The sequence below is a fragment of the Theobroma umbraticum genome, unplaced genomic scaffold (assembly GCF_002168275.2).
Source record: "Theobroma umbraticum cultivar Fairchild unplaced genomic scaffold, ASM216827v3 scaffold_44.0, whole genome shotgun sequence".
NCBI classification, from domain to species: domain Eukaryota; kingdom Viridiplantae; phylum Streptophyta; class Magnoliopsida; order Malvales; family Malvaceae; genus Theobroma; species Theobroma umbraticum.
Genome location: NW_018397255.1, coordinates 1118485 through 1138329, shown reverse-complemented (window position 1 = coordinate 1138329; position 19845 = coordinate 1118485). Strand labels below are relative to the sequence as shown.

General features: G+C 37.2%; 4 protein-coding genes across 4 annotated transcripts; 2 read left to right on the top strand and 2 right to left on the bottom strand.

Moving 5' to 3' along the window:
• Nucleotides 1-357: 357 nt before the first annotated feature.
• On the top strand, nucleotides 358-3540 carry LOC110429249 (putative pentatricopeptide repeat-containing protein At3g47840). The gene is given in 2 exon segments (XM_021445187.2): nucleotides 358-2302; nucleotides 2305-3540. Coding segments are annotated over 2 exon segments (2130 nt in total). The 3' UTR covers nucleotides 2490-3540.
• A 139-nt stretch (nucleotides 3541-3679) lies between these two features.
• Nucleotides 3680-5188, bottom strand: LPPEPSILON2 (Phosphatidic acid phosphatase (PAP2) family protein). Its single transcript, XM_021445190.1, has 4 exons — nucleotides 4661-5188; nucleotides 4323-4548; nucleotides 4143-4216; nucleotides 3680-4031 (listed from the first exon to the last, which is right to left on the bottom strand). Exons 1-4 carry the CDS (start codon nucleotides 4961-4963, stop codon nucleotides 3804-3806), a joined length of 831 nt encoding a protein of 276 aa, XP_021300865.1. The 5' UTR covers nucleotides 4964-5188; the 3' UTR covers nucleotides 3680-3803.
• A 4577-nt stretch (nucleotides 5189-9765) lies between these two features.
• On the top strand, nucleotides 9766-10952 carry LOC110429255 (tRNA-methyltransferase non-catalytic subunit trm6MTase subunit). The gene has a single exon (XM_021445191.2). The coding sequence runs from the start codon at nucleotides 9997-9999 to the stop codon at nucleotides 10711-10713; it is 717 nt and encodes a 238-aa protein (XP_021300866.1). The 5' UTR covers nucleotides 9766-9996; the 3' UTR covers nucleotides 10714-10952.
• Nucleotides 10953-16160: 5208 nt separating this feature from the next.
• LOC110429251 (S-adenosyl-L-methionine-dependent methyltransferases superfamily protein) lies at nucleotides 16161-17833 on the bottom strand. Its single transcript, XM_021445189.2, has 4 exons — nucleotides 17679-17833; nucleotides 17185-17589; nucleotides 16617-16889; nucleotides 16161-16524 (listed from the first exon to the last, which is right to left on the bottom strand). The coding sequence occupies exons 1-4, from the start codon at nucleotides 17751-17753 to the stop codon at nucleotides 16189-16191; spliced, it is 1089 nt and encodes a 362-aa protein (XP_021300864.1). The 5' UTR covers nucleotides 17754-17833; the 3' UTR covers nucleotides 16161-16188.
• Between the last annotated feature and the right edge of the window lie 2012 nt (nucleotides 17834-19845).

Genomic DNA, 19845 nt, shown 5'->3' with positions numbered 1-19845 from the left:
ACTGACATTTTTTCATTATATTTTTAAACATATTTGTCAATAATCTTGTGGGTGGTGACTTTGGTAATCTAAACTTACCAAAAACATTAATTTTATTTCCAAAATAAATATTAAAATTTTAAAATTTTTAACTTGTATACATACATACATACACACATACATACAAAAGGCTCTCTATCTGTCATGAAGCCCAGATGAACTTTGGGCGAAAGCGCAGTTGTTGAGCGCGGGCGACTCCATCAGTGAGCCCATATATGGCCCAAATATTGGGCTCGGATCCGTCTCTGGTCCAATGGACTTCAGACAATACTTCTTACTCCTCGTTCGTGCTCTTGCCTACTTCTTACTGACAGTAACATGGTACTGTCGATCAGAATCTACAATCTCAGAAAACTATGTACAGTTTCAAGCATCGCTTTCGTCGCAAACAGAGACATCCTCGTTTCACAAACAACGCCTAGCATCTCATCCCTCAAAGCACATGTTCCCAATCATATAAACATGCCCCAACTCAACTCTCATCTCAAACAATTGGTCAAAACGGGCCATCTTAACGAAGCTCGTCAAATGTTCGACGAAATGCCTCACCGAGACGAAATTTCATGGACAACCATGATTTCTGGTTACGTCAATGCCATGGAATCATATGAAGCATTGCTTTTGTTCTCCAAAATGTGGGTCTCACCTTGGCTTTCTATGGACCCCTTCAGTCTTAGCATTGCGCTCAAAGTTTGTGCACTTGATTTTAATTTGAGTTATGGAGAATCACTTCATGGGTATTTAGTTAAATCTGGTTTTATTAACTCAGTTTTCGTGGGGAGTGCCCTTTTAGATATGTACACAAAGTTTGGCAAAATTGAGCAAGGGATCAAAGTGTTTGATGGGATGCCTTTCAAAAATGTGGTTTCATGGACTGCTATTATTACAGGGCTTGTTCATGGTGGGTATTTCAAGAAGGGTTTGGCTTACTTGTCTGAAATGAGGAAATCAGGTGTGGGATATGATTCTTATACTTTAGCTATTGCTTTGAAGGCTTGTGCTTATTTAGGTGCTTTGAATATGGGGAGGGAGATTCATACTCATACTATAAAGAGAGGTTTTCATGATACGTCATTTGTCGCCAATTCTCTTTCTACTATGTATAATAAATGTGGGAAATTAGACTATGGTTTGCATTTGTTTGAAAAAATGCACTCACGGGATGTGGTTTCTTGGACATCTATTATAACTACTTATGTTCAGACAGGAGAAGAGAAGAATGCCATTGAGGCATTTATAAGGATGCGAGAATCAGGCGTGAGTCCTAATGAGTTTACTTTTGCTGCTGTCATCTCTGGTTGTTCTGGTCTTGTGAGAATTAGTTGGGGTGAGCAATTACATGCCCATGTTTTACATATTGGTCTTGTGAATTCTTTATCAGTGGCTAATTCCCTCATGACCATGTATTCAAAATGTGGGCAGATATCTTCCGCTTCAATGGTATTTCATGAAATGACAAGAAAGGATATCATTTCCTGGAGCACTATAATTGCAGTGTATTCTCAAGGAGGCTGTGGGGAAGAAGCTCTTGAGTATCTGTCGTGGATGAGAAGGGAAGGGCCAAAGCCAACTGAATTTGCTTTTGCTAGTGTGCTGAGTGTGTGTGGAAATATGGCTATTCTTGAGCAAGGGAGACAGGTTCATGCTCATGTTCTTTCTGTTGGTTTAGAACAAGATGCGTCAATACAGAGTGCTTTAATTAATATGTATTCAAAATGTGGGTGTCTTAAAGAAGCTGAAAGAGTCTTTAATGAGGCTAAGAATTATGACATTGTGTCATGGACAGCCATGATTAATGGATATGCTGAACATGGATATAGCCATGAAACTATTAATTTGTTTGAGATGCTTTCCAAGGTTGGTTTGAAAGCAGACTCTGTGACCTTCATTGGTCTACTTACTGCTTGTAGTCATGCAGGACTGGCGGATCTTGGTTTCTACTATTTCAATTTAATGAGTAATGAGCACCAAATAAGTCCTTCAAAAGAACACTATGGCTGCATGATTGATCTGCTCTGCCGAGCTGGACGATTAACTGAAGCAGAGCGCATGATTCGAAGCATGCCATTTGATAGAGATGATGTTGTTTGGTCAACTCTTCTTAGAGCATGTAGAGTCCATGGTGATGTTGACTGTGGAAGACGCACTGCAGAAAAGCTTCTTGAAATGGATCCAAATTGTGCAGGGACTCATATCACCATGGCTAACATCTATGCTGCCAAAGGGAAGTGGAGAGAAGCAGCAGATGTTAGGAAGATGATGAGGTCAAAGGGGTTATCAAGGAGCCAGGATGGTCCTGGATTAAGGTTAAGGATCGGGTTTTTTGCATTTGTTGCTGGTGAAGATCTTATCCAGAGGGTGAATTAATATATGGCATGTTGGATTTACTGGCTTCAAGGGTGAATATGTCTGTCCAGGAGTTAGGTTCTCTTCTAGATTTAGAGGATTAGCATGAGATGAAGATTCAGTTCCATTTTTTCATTATAGGTTTTGGCCCCTTTCCGTTGATGCTGTTACCTGTTGAAAGCTGCATTCAGCAGCAGCCAAGAGCTAATCAGTAGTTAACAATAATGACATACAACAATTAGTACTTGGTTTCTGCGCAAACAAAGTTATGAAGACAAGGTCTCCATGGAGCTGATCAGAGAGATCATGCAAGATGGTGCTACTGGTGCTTAAAAGAAATTTGAAGTTAAAATGAGATGGCATCTTTATATGCAGCTTAAATTATGAAGTAAGCAGCAAACATGTTGCACTAGATGGGCGCTGATATTGGGGTAGGTGGATATAACTGGTATGTTGCTTTCCTGTGCACTTATGCGCTGCTAAAGGCAAGCAGTGGCAGTCTGCATTTCTCCAACTCTTCAGAACATCAGAATTTTGCCCGGCTTCTAGTGTAGAATTTGGCTCTCATTTGAGCAAGATTTGCACTTTATAGTCCAAGACAAGCAGTGACAATATTCATCTCTTCGGCATTCGAGGCCTTCAGAATTTACCCGGTATCTAGCAAATTATTTAACATTCTTTTGAGCAAGGTTTTTGAAAGTTACAATCACATCATAGTTCAAGGACGTTGGCTTCTTATGGCAGAGTCTCTGATGACTGATGTTTTTTGTTGGAATGCATTACTTGGATCATCCTTTTACCTTTTTTGAAAGAGGAGAGGGGAGTGGGGTTTGCAGATTCAAGGAGTTGATCAACAAGGTTAAGAGCAGCTTTCTGCGGACCTATTCCCAGTCTTGCGCAAGAAAGTTTGTGGTGACAGTTTTCAGTTTTTAACTAGGGAGTGGAGCAGTTAGATTCAGTATGAGATCAAGTACTTGTATCACATCAAATGTTTCAGAAAAAATAGATAAAGAGTATTTCAAGTCAAATATTTTAGACAAAGTATTTCAAGTCCTGGTAGATTTTGAGAGATTAATAAGCGTGGGATGCTGTTGTGTATCCCATCAAGTGGTTTTTTGGAGAGAAAATAATGATGTGTGACAGTTGAACGTGGTCACTGAAGTGTCAAAAAGATTCTTTCTGGTCTATAGAAGTTAATATACTGTAATTTGTATTCTTTTCCATCACTTGACTTAATTTGGTTTCGTTACCAATCCGCACTGAATCGCCTTTTTAAAGCCTAAAACGCAGAGAATGGAGTTAACGGACTTTTACATAATTAGCTCTGTTAAGCTTCAGACATGAGACAATTATTCTTGTTGTTCATGAAATCATCTGTGGAATCTTTATCCGTCTAAAACTAAATCTATTTACATCGTTCATCTTTCATCGCTAAGCCAATACTGAATCACATACAGAAGAAAGCCAAGGCAAAATCCCGCAGAACCCAGAAGAACAATTACCCGTACCAACAATGAGGAATGAAATGCTTCCAAAACAACAGCTTTCCATGACATGTACCACAAAACCGAGAAAATGGACCCTATGATAGCACCCACAAGGATTTGACTCATCGTGTGAAGCTGCTGTGACACTCGAAGCCATGACTGCAGACCACAAATCAACACAAAAACCAGTGAATGAGATAGAATCATAGATTTCCACCGATGAGAAACCAAGAACTAAGTTTAAAGGTAATTTTCGAGATGTACACTCACAAAATATGAACCAAATGCCAGAGCCAGAGCACTGATGCTCACTGAAAGTTCATTAACTCCCAGCCATTCCAAAACTGTTAACACCAAAAAATCCAGAATTTAAACTCAATTGCGTATTGAAAAATGCAAAGTGAATAGAACAGATCAAAGATTCTCCATGGAGTGAATGTAAGGGCTTACCTGAACCTATGGTAAAAACGATAGTGAAGAAGATGGATTGGGCATGAGAAGATGGCATCCCAGGGTCAGACTTAAGCCCAGCAACAGGCCGCTCCTGATTCAGCACCCTTTTCAGCCCAACTGACAGCAGCGCGTTCAGAATCGACCCCATCGCCACCCATATAGCCTCCGCGTCATGCCTCCACAGAAGCACCCCACCAAACGTCGCTGCCACCAACCACTTGCTCTATCACCCCCAACAAACCAAAACCCCATTTCAGCAAACATAGCAAAAAAAATTACATACGTTTACTTTACTCAAATACGTATCCCAGTATCCCGTATACAAATACACTCACCAAACGATTCAAGGTTGTCTCCAGCCCTCGAAGCCGCGCTGACCCCTCGATGAAAGCTTCTTGCTCAAGCACTTGAAGACCATCATCTCCATTCCTAGAGTCCCTGACCGCTGAAGTTTTAATCATGGTTCTCGGAAGGTCCCACACCCCGGTTTTCTGGGCCAAAAATCCTCCGAGAAAGCTTGGTTTCCGGGCCCGGAACTGACAGAAAAAATCTGGGTTCCAAGATTTATAAAGCGTAGGAGAAGAACCAAGCTTGAATCTAAACAGTGGAGGATGCAAAAGGGCTGAAATTGAGGACATCTTTTCGAGACCCCGTTGGGGAAGGAAGAAAATCAATGGGAAGTGAAGAAAAAATCATTTGCTCTCTCTCGCTTCTAGTTTTGCAGTTTTAACGTGGAAAATGTGTGGACAGAGGACAGGGTTTTTACTTTTTTTCGTTTTTAAATGTGTAATTATTGGATGCGAAAATTCCAAGGCAAGGATCTAGTTTAGAACACTAAGGTTGAATCTCCGAATCTGGACATCTTTACGATGGTTGTTGTAGGATATGCGGCTGTTCTCCTCGATTTTAGGCATGTCTACGACAAGATCTTGCCACGTGTTACACGAACAACGTTTTGCCATGCCTTCCTCAGATTCATAACTAATGCGTAAATTATTTATTTTCATTTAAAAATCATACAAAATAAGATAATTCATGGAAAGAGTCGTCTTTGATTAAAGGGGTAAATAAGAGAAAAGGATTTTTTATGAACCCACTTCTAATCTATTGAATAGTCTTTCCTTGTTAATGTTAACTAATTATAATAATCATAAAAATTATAAACTAAATCAAGATGATTTTATTAATAATAAAATTATTAGATTGCGATATTATCAGTAATATAATTTGTTTTGTATACATACACCTCAAGTCATGTTATTTTGAATACCAAATTTTTTTTCTTTGACTATTGATATCAAAAGTTTTTCCCAAATTAATGGGCGACATGTGACATGTTGGAGCAATTTCTGGACCAGACCAAGGATGGCCTGCAAGAAGGTGATGAACTCGTTGAACTGACCCCATTTTCATGGGAGATCAAGGGCCATAAGTTGTCTTTAGTGTGTCCATATTTGGGCCATAGGCCTGTATAAAACAAAACTGTGGGATCCTTCAATTGCAAGACTTGTCGGCTTTATCCGAGATGCAAATCCAAAGAAGTTATGCTTATGGGTTGTGGCAATCGAGAAAACAAAGAATTGAGGAGACGAATAAAGAGAAGGAATCAATGAAAAGAAGAGTGTTGAAACCGTGTGCACCTAGGTACCTGAAAAGAGAGCATTACAGATGTTGGATTACATGGAACAGTGAGGAATTTTCCAGGATTGCTGCTATAAAAAAGAGGGTTATCATCATCCTTGTGTAGAAAGCATTTCAGTCCACATCATCCACCCCAATAATTAAAGAAGCTAAAGAGTTTAGGCTGCCTCCATCAACCTTCACAAATATTCCTTAGATCTTTACAGGCAAGATAGTCTCCATTATGTTGTTTTAAAATAAAAATGGTTTCATGTTTTGAATCAAAATCACTTTTTAGAGATCATCATGTTGAAAATCACCAATTTCCCATCAAATGATGCTAGAATCACTGAACTTTTAAACTGACTGGTGATTCCATAGAGGGCAATTTCCACCATTGAATCATCTTTCTTTTACCCTTTTTAATGTGTTTATCTTTCCCTTATCTCCTCATGCTTTTGGGATAATGTAGATATTTATGGAGCACACCTGTTTTGAACTGGAGCTGGTAATATACTTGGAAGGAAATAAGGAACAAATTCAGGCTGCAGAGCATGTGGAATATATGAAGTCCATAAAAGAAAAAAAAATTCTTTTCTTTTTTGAAATCAAGGGCCTGCTGCTGGGGAATATATTGCTATGAACTATATGACTTTGTCTGCCAAGTGCATGAGCAATCTATTGAGGATTATGTGATTCTAGCTAGATTATCTTACTTGATTTATTATTCTTAAGAAACTTCCATAATTTTTGTTTGAATTCAGCTACCACAACTTGTCTGATGCATCCTAGGACACTCCAATTTTCCAAAAATCTGCCCCTTCAAGAGCATTTATTATTAAAGTTTAGAATAATCCAGAGATTTTTTTTTCTTTCGTAAATCATTTTAGGGATCAATACAATGTTTTCTTCAATGGTGATGGAGGAACTTATTCTGCTGGGTCATTCTTTATGATCTGCTGTGGTCAGGCAGTATCTACCATGTCTCACATAATTAAATGGTCTTTTTCATGCTAGTGGCTTTTTCCCTTAGCTTCTTTGACAAATTTGCAGTTAGATCTCTAGGATGACAAGGCCTAGAAAAGTAAACCAGGGAGGGGCCAAAGTATAGCCTTGAGTTGCCTGAATGCCTCCATGACTTTTTTTTTCTTTTCCCATAGCTCTCTTTTAAGTTGAATGACAGATATCTTATCCACAATATCAATGGCATTCGGATGAATCAGGGTATATGTCTTGGAAAAGATTGCAATTCAATTTTTGTCTGATAAAACACAAAACTCATCCAAAAGCAGGTTACAGAATTCTAATTCTCCAACACAATTGCTTGATTACTCGACTCTTAACTCTCAAATGAACAGTTGAACCCCAAGGTCCCTTCTGCAATGTAATTGTCAAGAGGTTTTGGGTCTGCTGGAAAAGCAGGCAGGGGATGTGGATGGGGCGGGAGAGAGAGTAGGGTCCAAATCATAGAAGGACTCGTGCAACGTGTAGGGAGCGGATGTCCTGGTGTCTTGGGAGGAAGAGACACTACAGATTTTATCAATCTCAATCTCAATCTCAATCTCAGAGAAGAGAAAGTGAGAGCCTGGTGGTCAGACTTCAGAGAAAGGAGAGAGGGCCACCGAGTTTGGTCCTGTCTGAAAGAAGTTTGGCCCACGAGGTTCCACAACCGCGACAAGCAGTAGCCTAGAACACACACAGACAGTGTCAACTTTGCATGAGGACCCTGGTAAAGTGGCAATGGGTGATGAAAGCTAAACTTTTCCCTTTTTTCTCCCTTGATAAAGATAATACGGGATTTTCTGTATCCGAAAGATCTAAATCAAATTAAATGGAAAGACCAAAACAATAATGCTTGAAAAGAAAGGTACCTGGCAAATTTTAGTCTGCTTTCCCTTTTCTTTATTGCAAGTTAGGTGACAGGCAGAACCCATGGTAGCACCTACAGCACAGTTAAAAGTCCATAGTTTTGAAAACAACAAGCAGGATTCAATCAATGTCAGATATAAAAAACGTTGGCTCTTTCATTTCATTTCAAATTATGAAGGCCGAGTCCTTTCCACATGCCATGCACTGCAACAGCCTCCTTTTTGCCCCCAGAAACCGTTTCCGAATTTATATCAAGTAGTATTAGCATTAATGGTAACTTTAATTCCATGCATGCATGAAATGGATTACACTTATGATTGCAATTTAGGGTTTAAAATGGCAGTAAAGATATGATTCAAATCTCCATATAAAAACCCAGAAATTGTATAAAATTTTTATGGCATTGTACTACTATGTGAACAAATGGAGAGCCAGTGGCAGCAGCTATTAGCCCATGCCAAAATCGATGACAACTACAGGATTCGTGAAAGCTGCTTACATCAAAATGTACAGAAATCATCATCGGCAACCGAGATACAATAAACTTTAGAAAAAAAAAATAGGAAATTAAGGTGAATAAAAAAAATTCAATAAATAAAGGCGCACAAACAATCGCGTGTCTGACAAATCACGTCTTCTCTATTGCAGTTGCTAAGACAGAAGATTTGTCAAGGACAAAAATTAAAAATCAAAAATAAAAAAGAGCTGTAACTATTAATTACGATTATCTAACCAGCAAGTAAAGGATGAGAAATTTTTACAGTTTCTTTCCTCCCTTTTTTGGCAGTGATCAATTTCAGGGCCCACGTGATAGCATACAGCAGAGGCTGCTGCCCGTGGCTTTGTGCTGGTAATACGGACTTGGTCACTGTGCAGAGTTTTTCTTCATACCCTTTGCCCTCATGTCTTCCTCCTATGCTTGTCTTTAGAAGATGAACGTGTAAATTAAAAGCAATCAATACGTACGGTTAATTGTATTTAAATATTTAATTTATTGATTAATATATAATTTTTTATTTAAAAATATAATTTAAATTTTAAAAAAATAAAAAAATTGCAGTGTTGATGCTAACAATTTTTGTCTGAGATCGTGTCGGAGCTTGAGCTCCAAGTAAGAAGGAATAGAAAACCAATTAATTATAGAAATAAAGTCAGATTTGTCATTGTACTATGAGTCAATATTGAATTTTATCATTACACTTGGAATTTTATGTTAATCCCATTAATTGTAAGTGAACAAATTTAGACTTATTGTCTATACATCAGGAGGCAAGCATTTAGATGTAAATATTTAAGGCAAAACAGAGAAAGATAAGAAAAGGTGAAAAGGGGCAGAGTCCTTCTCTTTAACTTCAATGCAAATTAAGATAACAAAGCAGGGACCAAAAAAAAAAAAAGAGAAAAAAAGCATTAAAAAAGGAATGTTCGGGCCAGTCCATATAATTGTTGTTTGAATTTGTACAACAACTCGTGAGGATAACGATGTTGGCACCAATGGACCAGGATTACCTAAGCCCCTTCCCTTCACGTGAAAACTCATGATCCCATTTCTCTTCCTTGACTAATATTTATGAATTTCCAGTCAATTTTTTTCACATAAATCATTTCTATCCTCTTAAATTGTTAAATTTATTTAATACATTATCAGCATAATCTCAATTTAAAATTAATCTATTTATTTATAATTGTGGATTTAAGTCGTGTCTGTAGATATCCATTAGCATTTTTATGATAATAATTTTATAAGACAAAAACTTGAGAAGCTAAAGGATGAAGAGAAATATCTGCACATGTCCTGTACTTTGAGGCCCTCTGATCTACCCAATCTTAATGGATATTACTATATATTGATTAGACCCCTTTTAAACTTTATTATAATTATTAAAAATAAAATTTAATAAATAAAAAGAAAAGTTCGATGACTATGAGTCTATATAAGCATTTCCCTACAAAGGGTCAGTTCTCTGAAGACAAGCCGCGCTGCTCTTCAGTGAACGACTCCATAACCGTACCCTATCACCTTCTTTTTTAATTTTTTTTCCGATTCCTTCATTTACTTTCCCGTAAAATCAAAATCAGTTTCCAGAGAAACAAACGGTGGTCTTTTTTTTTTTTTTTTTAACTTTTCAAATACCTTACGCTTTGTCACCTTTTGCGGAATGCCTTGATACTCGTTGTGGATATGGATTCGTTTGATTTCGATAACGTGAAAGCGGAGAAAGTTAAGGCGATGAGGAGGTACAATCGGCTTCGGAGCTTCACGAAGGCGTTTCGTTTCGTGGAATTGCTTGTGGCTTTGCTGTTCTTGGCGTGGACCTTCGAGCGCGTGCCTTTCGCCGTCAAAATCTCCGGCGAGTTCGTTTCGAGACTCGGCGGCGTTGTCGCTAGTCCGCTGTTCGTTTTCCTCGTCTGCAACGTCATCATCGTCATTCTCGTTGCTAAGTCCGGCGTCTTCTCTGCCGTTCACAATGCGGATTCTAAACTCTACGAGGAAATCGTCAAAAACGCCGATGATCGCTCCAAAATGGAATCTCGAGAAGAGATCGTGTATCAAGACAAGGAGATCATCTCTGTAGTGAGCACATGTACTCACACGTTCGAAGAAATGGAGCCGGAGCCGGAATCAGACTCGGATGCTGAGGTAGATACTCCGAGAGTTTATCGGAGGTGTAAGTCGGAGAAGGTGGCGATGAAGCAGAGTGAGGAGAAAGTGAAAAAGGAACTACGACGATCAGAGACCGAGAAGTGCCGAAAATTTGAAAATATCGATGAGAAATTGTTTCCCGAAGACGAGTTGAGCAATGAAGAGTTCCAACGAACGATCGAAGATTTCATCGCCAAACAGTTGAGGTTTCGCCGAGAAGAGTCTCTGTCTATTGTTCCTCAAAACCAAGCTTGAAAAAATAAAAAAGAAAAAAATTAACCACCAAAAATAATAAAAAAAAAAGACATTGAAGATGAAAACTGTTAGTTACTGTTTTCTTTTTTTAAACTTTTCCTTTTTTACCTGTTTATGGTATTATTGTACAGTGGTAAAAAGATAATGGCCTAATTCGTAATTACCACGTGATTTTTGTTAACAAATAGTATAATTATGTTTTCCATTTAATCTTTTTTTTTGCTTATTCCTCATATTTTTCCCTAATATTTTAAGAAATACAATGGTGAAAAGTGAAAAAAATGAATTGAATTTATTCGAAATTCGAATAAAAAATATTGTTGCCGAATTCATTTAATATGTTACTTTTTAGTTGTATTGAATACGATACATAAAAAATCAGATAAAATAATATTTTGAGGATAAATTATAAATAAAATGATTAATTAGAATTGAATCATCGTTCTCGTTTTGTTTTTAGTGTAGGAAAACGATAATGTGTAAATTAATCGTGATTCTCTTTTTCTTTCTTTCTTACCAAACATAATGTTAGCAAACTTGTAAGGTGAATTTGGACTTTAATACAAATATAGAAATAGTTATTATGACTGTGATGAGACTTTAGGAAGCATATAGAAAAACATAAGAGTTAGTTAAGCAATCAATCCAAACTTTTTATTGCTTAAGGCTATGCAATGATTAAGTAAATAACAAGCTTGAATATTGGGTGAGATTGAACTCAAATGTGTAGAAAAAAAAGTTGCAAGGCTTTTCTTTGTAGGAATGATTGATAGTCTAATCAATCAGCCCATTGTTTTTTATTTTTATTTTTATTTTGGGTTTGCTTTTTATCAGTGCAAATTGAGCAGTGTCCCCACAAAGGAATAATTTCTAGAATTCCTACCTTAAGCAGCCAGAATTTAGTGGTTAAAAGCATCAATCATCATCCAATAATCTTCAAACCCCAAAGTCTTCTTTCTAATCTACTTTCATTACTTTTACTTTTCCATGCAGTATTTTTTGCCTACCCAACTTTATTTCATTCCTCCACTTTTGCTTTACAGAGGAAAAAAAAAATAATTAATTCCCCCATGAAAGACAATTGGGGGTGGTTGAATTCGCTATATCAAAAATGGGGTTTTTAACCCAAACTCAAGGAACAAATTTTGCTTTCATTCATCAAACATATATTTTTTTTTCTTTTTTTTATCATGAATTAAATTTTTAAATCTTCTCCTTAATCCTAAGCAAAATGTCAAAACAATGACACATTGCTTTGGCCCTTTGAACTCTTTGATGTCTCTTTTTCCCTTGTCCAAATGTGGCCAAAGGAAGGCTTGTGGGGCTAGTTTTAAAATGGAGTCAATTGGGGTGGGTGCCTGCCAACAGACATTGCCTTTTTCTAAGTGTTTACATTCTTTCTTTCTTTTTCCATTTGTAAATTCAACAGCTTGCAAATTATGGATTTAATAATTCTATTTAATGTGCCTTTTTTTTTCTTCCAATCAATCTTGGAAACCACTCTTAATTAAGATTAATATTTCCTCTATATTCATCTCCACCACCTCTAAATGAAGATTAAGCAATGTGTCATTTCTTTCTTTTCTTAATGACTGTAACCCATGTTTTTATATACATTTCAATTACAGTAATTGAAGGAACTTTTAGGATGGATTTGACTATTTGTATTTGATCCAATGAGCATCCAAAATTTGATCAGTTCTTGTTTGTTAAAGTACAAATTATATACAAGCTATTGATTAAGTTCAATATTCTCCAAAACCCACTTTTTTTTTAAAAAAAGAAACTAACTTAAATTAATTATTAAGTAAAGTATAAAATTGAATTCATATTTTAAGCAAGGCAGAGATAAATGTAAGTCTGGACTTGAGAAAGTTTGTCCCACAGGGGCAACAAAGATCTATTTGATGGCATGTTTTAGTGATGGTTTTTGCCCCATAGTTTAATGAGGGGTTCTTTTAATGACAAGAAAAAACCCACAAAGAGAAGGCATCTATTCCCTCAGGTCAGCAGCATTGGCCTATCATTTCTAAAAACGAAAAAAGGGGTAGCACTATCACCAACTCTGAGAATAAATTCTCTTTTCCTCTTCGTTTCAAGGCCTTAGTTACCAGTTGTTGTGTTTCTTGATGGGTAATATGCCTATCCTTTGCATCAGATTTCAGTCATAGACTTAAACGAGATGATGTAGATTAATAACTATAGCTTAATCTTGTTTGTTCCCTGGCAGTAGGTTCAGATTCTAATGACATTGTGGGTTCTTCTGGATAAAACCATTAATGAATATAAATCTTTAAATTAATAAAACCGAGAATGATAGAGAATTCGAATCTTGAGCTTGATTACTTCTTTAAGAATATCGTCAAACCATAGCATCGTTTTGATTTATCTTTACCTAATTGCTATGACAAAAAGTTTGGGTAAATTTTATTTTTTGCTCTTGGCAAGGTGGTAATTTGCACCGTATTTGTGCAAATGCAAAAGAATCCAAAAATTGACTAAATGCATATATTCTGCCATGGTTTGGGAGCACAATCATGATGGGTTTCAAATCAGCTACCAAAGGCCACTAAGAAATGGCAGGGTTAACCTTCTTGATTCCCTCTTTCCCTTATTGGTTTCTTGCAACTTTTTCTGTCCGGGAAAGCACCTATCTAAATCACCCTGATTTTTTTGCAAATATCATTCCCAAAATTTTGCACTTTGGCAGAAAAATTCAAACTTCCATCATCAAGTTCAAAGCATCTACAGTCCCCTCATTACCCAAAATCGAAACAACTCCACGCTTTCAGTGGTGCTTGGGTAACCCATAGCTAGCAATCATGGGAGAAAGACACGGCAGGGAGGGGGAACAGATGCCCAGTTAGCCAACAAATGCTGGGGGGTTGGGACAAAATATCCTTGCTCGTGTACAGCACTCAGCACAGATCATGTTGTAGTCCAATTGTCCAAAAGCTCGGAACATAAATGTCTTTACCTTACATCGAAAACACATTGGGAGTCTCAATCTTTGTTGTCATTGACAAGAAACCAATTACAGTATCCTAATGGAGATTGTGCCCACTATTCAACACCATGTCATGCCATATGTCTTGCAAATAACAATCACTCTTTCAACTTTCTAAAGGGCCCCTATAAATGGTAGTAAAAGAGACGCTAGAAAAAGGCGAAGGTGAACGAGCCCCCATCAGAAACCCATTATATATGTAAAAGATAGCAAGACAAAATAAATGCATGTATTTATTTCTGTTGGTTTTCCAGTTGGCCACAGTTGGTAATTAGCAGCTGCTTAATTAGATAGCATAAATGTTTTTTTTTTAACAAAACTTTGAATGATGAAAAGTTGGGTTGAAGGGATTCAAATGAGTAAAATTATTAGTGCAGATTACCTAGTGAAATTACTCTTAAAAGGCAAAAGAAAGGTTTGTAGGCTTTAGCATAGTCAGCTATAAAGGTAAGGCCATTAAACACCTTCAAGGGCTTTTACAGCAGTGAGGCCCCGGAAGACATTTTTCAAGAGCTGGGGTCTTTGGTAGTCTGTCTGGTTATCTTGAATGTTTGGTTGAATTATTGAATAGCCTGTCTCAATGCGTATGCTTATGTTTACCTATATTCCCCCCTGATAATGGCATGTGCATTTTACCAGGATGTGTTCATGGTGGTAATGTCTGTTGAATTTTTAAGTTACTGACAGGTGCAGCTACAAAAGTATTTCATATATGCAATTTATACAAGCATGTGTGGTTGCTTAAAATGCTAACCAAAAATTTACTTCTTGCTCCCCATTTCTTTATCTGTAAATCGTGACCTTTGTTATTGTTTTTTACCTCTGCTGTTTTTACCTGCAATTGACTTAGAATGATTTCAATTTTCCCAATTCATCAAGGATTACTTTTATGATTACTTTTGAACTTGCCATGGCAATCCAAAGGGACTAAGCGTACACAGCAACATGGGGAAACAGCTAGAGTTTCCTCTAAACTGAGTTTGAATCAATGAATATTCAACATATGTAATCTGTAGCCTGTCTATATCAGAATAAAGAAAAAGAGATGGTTAATTCAACAACATTAAACATCTCTTTCGGAATCTGAAATCAAGGGGAGGATAGAATAATGCATGGAAATTATCAGTTAAATGCTGACTTTAATAGGTTCAAATCTCTGCTACCCCCTACCTAACCATAGCATGCCTGCCATTAAAAGTTTCATACAGGTGTCAACAAAGGCAATCACTATATTACATAAGCAAAAAAAAGTAGAGAATGCTATACATCAAGGGTAATTTTCACATTTTCTAATGCCCGGGTATTAAGGGTTAGGTAAGTTTGGTCTTGTCCATACTTCCTTATATCATTTCCCATTATCTGAAGAAGATCATATTAATTATCTGCCATCTCAGTCAATTAGGCCAAAGTGTTCTTTTTCTATTCAGAAAAATCTGCAGTCAAACTGATGCAGTGATTGTTTATGAAGTTCACGTCAGTTTGTGTCCCCTTTCTATGGTTCCTAAGGGTTCCATTTTATCTTATTAGGTACTAGAATAAGAGGGAAAAAAAACAGATGAGAAGAAAAGATGCTAAGGAACAAACTTTTTTATGTTTTAACGGTGAATGTTGTTGCTTTTAGGATAGCTCATTGATAAAATTTATGGCTTTCCCGAACGATGGATTAGTTTAAACAAAGATCTTCTGTCTCCATTTGATGCCTCGTTTAATATCTTTTTTACTATTTTGCATTACGTTTTTTTTTTTCTTACAATTTTACATTGCGTGTATAATAAACTACTCATATTCATACTTAAGTTTCAATAATTTTTATTCGGATCCATTCGTTCATTCGGCAGTTAATTCATCTCTCTGAGGCCTTACCTATAATACTTTTGGTAGGCCTATGCCCACATTGCAAGGGCAAAGAGTGAATTAAAGGCCTACTACAGCGGCCAACCCATTTGGAGGCAGAACCCTGATCTGTTTTAGACTAATATAGCTAACTGTGAGCCCAAGTCTATGGGCTAGGACAGCACCATGGCCAACAAAAGGCCTAGTACTTTTGGTTGGTCTCTTGAGCCTTCAGCTCTTGATTGCTTGGCAAAATTCAATCCCAAGTCAAAGTTTTGTATTAAAAATAATTGGATGGAAAATAAAATTAAAAGGAATGACAGAAGGGGGCTAAATAGAAACAAGAGTACTGAACTTCTTATCCATATGAAAAGGATCCCTCACTCTCTTTTTTATCTCTTCAAAGTAGACAAGGGAAACCAAACTATAGGTTAACTAGTGAACTGGTCCATACTTTAAAAAGGTTCATACCTTTTACCATTAAGATTAAAAAAAAATCTCTTCCCCATGTTTGAACATAGGAAAGGCATTTCCAACTTTCCAAGGCAGGGCAAGGCAAGGCATTCACAGTAAACAGTTTGAAACCCATGCTGCAACAATATACACATGTTTAAATAGATGGATAACATAAATATTCATAATTTCTTAAGAACTACAACAAAAGTGATGGGTTTAATTTCTTGTTTAGCCATTTCTTCATCTACCATTTCCCCATAGTTGTTAAACAAGGTGTCTAAATCTATCCCATCTCCAAAATGGTTGCAGATCATGGATTCTTGGATAGCCCTCACTGTCATTGCCACTGCTGTGCCATAGCTCTCTCCATCCTTCGCTTCCCTCTCTATCTCGAACATCTCTAACCTGTCTACTTCGAAGGACCCTTCCCTTCTCACTTCACCTTCTATTTCACTTGTTGATGGTGCATAAAAATGCACATCGTAAGAATCAAGCTTTTCCTTGTCAATTTGTCCCTGCATAAAGGGAAGATGTCAACAAGAAGAAGTATCAAATATGTATTATGCATAATTATAATTACATGATCCAGATGTAAAAAATCTGGGACCTGAGAAACCGAAGTGGCAAGGGATCTTGAGAGAATTTCCCAGAAGAAAGAATTGCCTCTATCAACATGATCTTGGCCTATTCTTCCCAATAGAATGAGCACCATTCTCCCGCCTGTAACTAGCTCCACAGATCGTGATTTCAGGAACAATGAAAAGTCCTCTTGGAATTGGTTCCAGTAGGCTTGGGACACACTTGGAGGGCTAGATTCAGAAATGTAAACGTTTCCTTTGTTGACAGACTTGCCATGCTCATCGTAAAGAGCTGGAGGTACCTGCATGGCATAGTGATGATTAGTTGAATTTCTTGTCAGCTCATCAAGAAAGAAAAAATCTAGAGACTATTAACATGCTTGTCAACTCCTTAAATTGGTACATGCATTTTGAAGGAGACGAAGAGTTTGGTCAATTACTGCTGGATTTTGTTTGTTAAGCTGCTTTTGGTTTGTACTAGACGAAGTGACTTTCTTGGTTTGTCATTGGCTCATTTCAACTGAGTAGGAGTCTTTCTAAATAACTCAGAGTTTTAAAATCTTAGAGGAAAACAATAGAACAGAGAATTAATCTCACCTTGGAGAGCCAGTGTAAACTGTAAGATGAATAGATGAAGTGCAAGCAATTGTTTGGAAACAGTCTTCCATAGAATGAACCAGGGTAGCCTGCTATGAAAATAGCAGGGCCACCTTCATTTCTGTCTTTCTTAAGGTCCCTATAAAAATCAGGCAAGGACTTAAAGACTGAATTGAAGTCGTTTGTTGGAAGATCATTAAGGTATACTCGAAATTCTGGTAGGGGATGAACTAATTTATAGCTAGTTTCTTCAACAAGTTCAACAATATCTTTGATGAGAGATAAGGAGTTGGGTCCAGAAGAACAGCCCAAATCAGCTATGCCTAAGCTCTTCGGAGCTATAGCATAGTAAAGTTTTTGTATTGTTTCCATGGTTATATGTTTCACCATATCTGATGCCTTTTTCTGTCAAAACAAAAATAGTCAAGAAGAAGACATAATTAGAAGAAAGAAAAGACTGAAAATGGAGAGAGAGAGAGAAGGGAAGTCCAAACCTGGAGAGAAGAATTCTGGGCATAGCTAGTCTTGCCGACTCCTCCAGTCATATGAAAGACTTTCTCCACATCCATGTTGGTCAGTTAGCCAGCCAGCCAGTGCTTGTGAATTAGAACTAAGTGGTGCTTGCTTTGGTCTCCTTTTAAAGGCAAAATCAATGATAAAGCCCTTTACCTTTCGGTTTTTGTTTCTTTTCTTAATATATATGTTACTTGTCATGGTAGTTCAAGTTACATTTTATCAATGATGATTACACTGTCGTGGCAGGGCCGCTCCTGAAAGAACCCTATCTCAGATTTGTTAGTGCTCCTCTTGGTTTTTTGATGGGACAACCATTCAAAGTCGTGTTCATGTGTGAAAGCTTTGCATGTAAATCAAGAGCAAGAGAATTAAGCATGTACAATCATACTCCATTATATGTTCAAGAAAATATGGAGCTAATTAATTTGATTTTTTTTTACCTCAAATGGATTTTTCCTTTCATTTGAGGGGATGGGAAATACCAAGAAAATCATATATCAATCGCTGATCGACTATGCGTTTATAGTTAAAATTGCTGGAAATAGCCATGCTCACATTTGGTTGAAATCAATGCAATAATTCTGGCGTGTATTAACCCTTGCCAAATTGGGGCGTGAACCTCTAAAAAGTTGAAAGAGATTACCATTAAGAGAATGGTTAGGTGCATGTCACCTCTTCCTCTCATTAACATTTTTTTATTGTAATAATTGCTGGGGTTGCTTTCCTCTTCTCAAAGACGAAAGGCCTAAGTTGTCTCGTTCACTTCTTTTCAACTCTCATGTGAATCCCGTTGTTGGACATGGCAGCGGTCTTACTTTGAAGCAATTGGTTGTGAGAGTTTGTGTGGCAATTGCACATCTGATGAGAGAATTTCTTTTCTTAAGTGCTATCTTGTATTGGGATTTGATGATCTCAACTTTTCCCATGGAGTCCCACTAGTCTAGGAAGCAACCTCCAGTTTATCAAATCATGCAACTTTGGTAGGGCGATGGGGAATTCTTCTTGGCCGTACAAGAGTTGGACAAATGGCAGGCAAGGGATGCGCCGATGCACTGACCCTGCCATTCATGCTGTGGCGTGGACTCTGTGGGCATCCTTGTGGTCAGGACCGCAAGGTTCCAATCGCAATCAGGATTCAGGGGGCACTAACCAATTTCTCGGTAGCCGGGCCCAGTCAAAAGGCCGGGCTCCCCTGCAGCTTTTTAAGGGAGAAAATGGAATGTAAAGACTATAACGGCCGAAAGGGTACCTCGAGGAACATATAAAGGATATTAAAGATTCGTTTGTGACTGACTTTGGGCACTTATCAACGTGTTCTTAACTTATACGGAAAAATGAATACAACATATATTAAATTAAATGTTGGAATATCTATTAATTTCTGATTCGTGTTCATCCTTTTTTTTCTTTTCTGATTTTGAAAATGATTTACTGATAAATCTATAACACATGTACAAATTCGACGTTTCATTTTTTGAATATTTAAACTCCACAGCATTTGTATATCTTTTCAACTCAAAAATCTCACTTAAAATTAAGTTTCTCTTACTTCTTTGAACAACTATCTTGGTGAGACAGAGAGCACACACTTGATGAAGATCAAGGATACTGTGACAAAATAGTACCCAATTCGGGTTACTCGTTCAAGGTGCTACTTGTTTCCATTTTGTTAAATTTTAAATTCATTGTCTTTGCCAAGATTCAAATACGAGTCTGTCATAGTCCATTACGACCAGTACGGGCATATGCACCGCACAAAGAGGAGCACAAACAACATAGGGAGGCAAAAAAAAAAAAAAAAAAAAGGAAAAGTAAACCCTGTGGATGTCCCCATACATCAATATTTCACTTTAGCTTTGCCTTTTTTTTTATTCCCTAAGCTTTTTGCTCCTCCCCATATACATAATGCGTTAGGCAATTATGCAACTCCTGTCCTCTTGGCTCTTCTCCCTCTCAGAGAAAGTATATATTTTTCTCTTTTGTTTCCTTCTCCACCACACCTTTTTCCTCCTTTCATCACAGGACTAACCTTTTGTCTACGCATTCAGAAAATTGATGTTTCTTTTGAAATTTTGTTGTATAAATGGAAAAAGTAAGTCCTTCCTTTTTCTTCCATGATATATACATATATATATATATATATAT

What these genes read in the sequence shown, in the direction of transcription:
- LPPEPSILON2 (XM_021445190.1), bottom strand. Translation starts at nt 4,963, where the DNA reads ATGTCCTCAATTTCAGCCCTTTTGCATCCTCCACTGTTTAGATTCAAG. An exon ending in AGACAACCTTGAATCGTTTG is followed by an intron (nt 4,549 to 4,660) that starts GTGAGTGTATTT and finishes TGGGGGTGATAG; the next exon opens with AGCAAGTGGTTGGTGGCAGC. An exon ending in TGGCATTTGGTTCATATTTT is followed by an intron (nt 4,032 to 4,142) that starts GTGAGTGTACAT and finishes TGTGGTCTGCAG; the next exon opens with TCATGGCTTCGAGTGTCACA.
- LOC110429255 (XM_021445191.2), top strand. Translation starts at nt 9,997, where the DNA reads ATGGATTCGTTTGATTTCGATAACGTGAAAGCGGAGAAAGTTAAGGCG.
- LOC110429251 (XM_021445189.2), bottom strand. Translation starts at nt 17,753, where the DNA reads ATGGATGTGGAGAAAGTCTTTCATATGACTGGAGGAGTCGGCAAGACT. An exon ending in GTTTACACTGGCTCTCCAAG is followed by an intron (nt 16,890 to 17,184) that starts GTGAGATTAATT and finishes TATGCCATGCAG; the next exon opens with GTACCTCCAGCTCTTTACGA. An exon ending in TTGCCACTTCGGTTTCTCAG is followed by an intron (nt 16,525 to 16,616) that starts GTCCCAGATTTT and finishes CCCTTTATGCAG; the next exon opens with GGACAAATTGACAAGGAAAA.